The sequence below is a fragment of the Protobothrops mucrosquamatus genome, unplaced genomic scaffold (assembly GCF_001527695.2).
Source record: "Protobothrops mucrosquamatus isolate PMUCROS unplaced genomic scaffold, P.Mucros_1.0 scaffold2405, whole genome shotgun sequence".
In the NCBI taxonomy this organism is placed as follows: Eukaryota; Metazoa; Chordata; class Lepidosauria; order Squamata; family Viperidae; genus Protobothrops; species Protobothrops mucrosquamatus.
Window position 1 is genome coordinate 75,917 of NW_015388477.1, and position 5,000 is coordinate 80,916.

The following is a 5,000-nucleotide window of genomic DNA, read 5'->3' on the forward strand; positions in this document are numbered from 1 at the left end:
CCTTAAGACATGGCTATTTCAACTAGCAGGACTGGCCTAAGGGGTAATTTTTAGTGGGGTTTTAAAAATAATTTTAAAATAACAAAGGCCAATCTAATATTTCATTTTAATTATGTTTTTAATGATAGTATTTTGGTATTTTTTGTATTTGTTTTTATTAGGCTGTTAGCCGCCCTGAGTCCGCAAGGAGAAGGGCGGGCTAAAAATTCAATAAATAAAATAAATAAATAAAAATAAATAAATAAATAAACTAGAGCTAAGGAGAAATTTCCTAACAGTTGCAACAATTAACCAGTGGAAGAGATTGGACAACCATTTGTCTGAAATGATATAGGGCCGGGGTAGGCAACCTGGGCTCTTTTATGACTTGTGGATTTCAACTCTAAGAATTCCTGAGCCAGCCATGCTGAGGGGAAAGGGAGAGGTTTCCAAGCTGAGCCATGCTGGCTCAGGAATTCTGGGAGTTGAAGTCCACGAGTCATAAAAGAACCGAGGTTGCCTACCCTTGGTATAGGGTCTCCTGCTTGAGCAGGGGGTTGGGCTAGAAGACCTCCAAAGTCCCTTCTATCTTTGTTAATCAGTTATTCTGACTTAGTTTACAGAGCTGAGAGAAACCTCAGACTTGAGTACACTAATCTCATATTTCTTATCTAAATTCTGTAAAACAGCATCAACTGAAATCTAATCCTAAATCCATGGGAAAGAAGGTTTGGCTTCACAGGCAAATTCAGAAGTTTCAAAGCACTTCATCAATTGTTTATCCAATGCATTTCAGAAATAACCAATCACAAGTGTGTGTTACCTTCTATAGAGGAATCAGCATTGATGTAGGCCACAGCCCGTTCTTGTAGTATTTTGACATTTTCCTGCAATGGAAAGGAGGAATTAAAACTAATTCAGATTAGTGACACAAATATTTCTTTATGGACTACTTTTCACATACAGGTAGTCCTCAACTTACAACAGTTCATTTAGTGACCATTTAAAATTTCAATGGCACTGAAAAAAGCTATTTATAACCGTTTTTCACTCTTACGACCATTGCAGCATCCCCATGGTCACGTGATCAAAATTCAGATGCTTGGCAACTGACTCGTATTTATGACGGTTGCAGTGTCCCGAGGTCATGTGATCACTTTTCACGACCTTCTGATAAGCAAAGTGAGTGGGGAAGCCTGATTCACTTAACAATCGTGTTACTAAATTAACAACTGCAGTGATTCACTTAACAACTGTGACAAGAAAAGTCATAAAGTGGGGCAAAACTCACTTAACAACTGTCTCACTTATAACAATGCAAATTTTGGGCTCAGTTGTGGTTGTTAGTTGAAGACTATCTGTATAGCTTTGTTATTTTAAATGATCCATCACAAATCTAACTCCACAGATGACGTTCAACTTATACTCACCTCCTATATTATCCTGAATTTTTAAATTTATAGTTTTTCTCATTTTTATTAGTTATAACTCATTTTTATCAATTTTATTAGTTATAACCCTCTCAGGTGTCCTCAGAATCAAAATGATTTGCAAGGTAATGAAGATATTTGCAAAAATTTGAAGCAATGACACACTAGTTTTAAAAAGTACAGGATTTTTTTTCCATGAAAAATAATTTATGTTAATATACATAATCAACTTTGTTGACTTACCTCTGCCCACTCTGTTGATCCTATTAAACCAAATTCCTCAGCATCCCAGCTAGCAAAAATTACTGTCCTCCTGGGTCGCCAACCTATATTTATAATATTTAGAGTACCATTAGTTTAACAGTCAAAGTGAAGCCAGGCCAAATGACAATATTCTGTACCCTGCTTCCTCTGGTTTAAATTCTCATTTGCTTTTCAGCAGTTATGAATAACAGGCAGGCACTTAAAGGTGGGATATAGAAAGGTAGTCCCATTTAACATCATGCTAAAACAAAAGCAAACAAAAATAAAATCTGTAAACTATATCCAAAGAACTAACCACACATCATCATCATCATCATCATCATCATCATCATCATCATCATCATAAAGTTGGAAGGGATCTTGGAGGTCATCTAGTCCAACCCCCTGCTCAGGAAGGAAACCCTATACCATTTTAGACAAATGGCTGTCCAGTTTCTTCTTAAAAACTTCCAGTGTTGGAGCATTCACCGCTTTTGGAGGCAGGTTGTTCCACTGGTTGATTGTTCTAACTTGTCAGGAAGTTTCTCCTTAATTCTAGGTTGCTTCTCTCCTTGATTAGTTTCCATCTGTTGCTTCTTGTCCTGCCTTCAGGCACTTTGGAGAATAGCTTGACTCCCTCTTCTTTGTGGCAACCCCTGAGATATTGGAACACTGCTATCATGTCCCACCTCATCCTTCTCTTCATTAAACTAGACATACCCAATTCCAGCAACCGTTCCTTATATGCTTTAGCCTCCAGTCCCCTAATCATCTTTGTTGCTCTTCTCTGTACTCTTTCTAGAGTCTCAACATCTTTTTTACATCGTGGTGACCAAAACTGGATGCAGTATTCCAAGTGTGGCCTTACCAAGGCATTGTAAAGTGGTATTAACACTTCACGTGATCTTGATTCTATCCCAGCCCAGGATCATGTCCTATAAAACTCAATGGACTAATCAATTGATGATTATAGGATTGATTTCATTTTTCATTTTCCTTTTTATCTTTGCTTTCTTAGGTTACTATTTCTGCATAATGTATTCCAGAACAGTTATTCTGAACGTAGAATTTTTTTTGCTTTCAGAAGCTGTGAAGGTATATTTGGACCAAATACATATGGCAGTGAAGGCAGTTGAGAAAGCTTTGCATCAGAATGATAATAGTAAAGTTGATGATGCAAAGCATTCCAATATACTTATATTCTCTATACTGGAGCTGCACCCCCCAAAAAACTACTCTTTTAGCATAGTTTAGATTCCTGTTTTAAATTGTTGCATGACTGCATTATTTAGACCAGTGGTGGCGAACCTATGGCACGGGTGCCAGAGGCGGCACTCAGAGCCCTCTCTGTGGGCACACACACCGTCGCCCCAGTCCTAGGCCTTCAGCTGGGTTTTATAAAACCTTTTCACTTTAGGCCTCTGCCGCCATGTACAAAAAAAAAAGGTTCAATCAATCAGTCAATTTCAACTTCTCGCGGGGAAAAAAAAGATCTTGCAAAGTTGGAATTGATTGATTGAACTTTTTAGTCCCACCCAGTCTGCTGTTACCACCGCAGCCATGCCCACCCAATGGGCCACACTCACCCAATGGGCCACACCCACCCGGCACCCGACAATGCATAAGTGGGTTTTGGGTTGCAGTTTGGGCACTCGGTCTCTAAAAGGTTCGCCATCATTGATTTAGATGCATTGTTTGAGATAACTTAAAACATTTGACAGAAGGCAGGGTGTGTGTTTACAGAGAACCACGCAAAAGCGTCCAACTTTTTTCTCAGTATTTCTCAACTTCAGCAGCTTCAAGAGGTTTGGCCTTACCTTCCTGTTTCAGCTTCCCGAAACTTCGGACAATCTCATGAACAACCGCAGCTCCACTCTGGGGATCAATGCCACCAAACACCCATGAATCACGGTGGCCACCCAGAATCACGTATCTATCTGGATCAGAAGGGATGGAAAAGCTTCACATTGTGATAACGAAGTTGGTAAAAGTTCACCAAAAGTGGCCTGGAAGTAGGCATGGGGCCACCGTGAACCCTGTCTTTTATTATTATAGATCTTTTAAAAATGACACTTGTGAGAAATTAATATCCCTGAGTAGGATGGTCTTAATTTACAAGAATGCTTCTGGAGTCCATTTCTGCTCCCAGGCATGTCCTGAAGGCATCCATCAGCAGGGACTAGGTTTTGAATGTTGTCCATGCTAAGGACAACTTGAGGGTGTCCTACGGATGATCTTAGAACACAGAACATAGAATAATAGGGTTGGAAGGGTCTTCTCATCCAGCCCTCTGCTCAAGCAGGAGACCCTATATCAGGGCTTTTCAACCAGTGGTACGGGTACCACCTGTGGTACATTGGCATCTGGCAGGTGGTACGCGACCATCCTAGAAAAGTAGCGGGGGAGGGGAATGAGCTGAACTGGTGGCAGCACCGCACAAGCCTGAGCAAGAGATGGCTGGAGCTGCAGGGCTGTCAGGGCTCAGTGGAAGCGCCAGGATCAGCGCCAGTGTCCAGCTGGAGCTCGGCACTGATCCTGGTGCTTCTGCTGAGCCCTGAAGAAGCATTGATCAGCTGGAAAGCAGCACTGATCCTGGTGCTTCTGCTGAGCCCAGAAGAAGCGCAGATCAGCTGGAATGTTGCAGCATCTCCAGCGTCTTGTGATTTACATTCAGATGCTTGGCAACTGATTCATATTTATGATGGTCACAGTGTCCCAGGGTCATGTGAAGTGACCAAAACCTGCTGCAACCACCCAACAGATGGGGGAAATAAAAACCAAACACTCCCCCCACCCCACCCCCACTGCCAATCCTCAACAGAAATGCTCACAACAATGAAAACCTCGGACAGGAGGAAGAGCGCCGTTGGGTGGGCAGGCAGGTGTCTTGCTCGGCTGTGGCTTGGGGGGCACTTTTTTCAGTGCCATTGTAACTACTGAGTCACTAAGCGAACTGTTGTAAGTCGAGGACTACCTGTACTTTATCACTTTTTCATTTATTTTTTTTGGTCATCAAGTTTTTTGACACCTTGCTAGGCAACTGGTGGTACTCGGATGTTGCCATATCCTAAAAGTGGTACAATGGGTGAAAAGGTTGAAAAGCCCTGCCCTATATCATTCCAGACAAATGGCGTGCCAAGTCTCTTCTTGAAAACCTCCAGTGATGGAGCCGCACAACTTCCAGAGGTAAGCTGTTCCACTGATCAATTGTTCTAACTGTCAGGAAGTTTCTCCTTAGTTCTAGGTTGGTTCTCTCCTTGATTTGTTTCCATCCATTGCTTCTTGTCCTGCCCTCAGGTGCTTTGGAGAATAGCTTGACCCCCTCTTCTCTGTGACAGGTCCTCAAAT

At 41.8% G+C, this 5,000-nt stretch overlaps 1 protein-coding gene across 1 annotated transcript in view; it reads right to left on the reverse strand.

The window, feature by feature from the left end:
* LOC107295569 (putative N-acetylated-alpha-linked acidic dipeptidase) overlaps positions 1 to 5,000 on the reverse strand; it is a 33,147-nt gene that overhangs the window by 16,262 nt on the left and 11,885 nt on the right. Inside the window, exons 9-11 of the mRNA XM_015824881.1 lie at positions 3,470 to 3,589; positions 1,653 to 1,735; positions 803 to 866 (exon numbers count right to left, since the gene is read on the reverse strand). Coding sequence (XP_015680367.1) covers positions 803 to 866; positions 1,653 to 1,735; positions 3,470 to 3,589 — 267 coding nt within the window. The remainder of the gene's footprint in view (positions 1 to 802; positions 867 to 1,652; positions 1,736 to 3,469; positions 3,590 to 5,000) is intronic.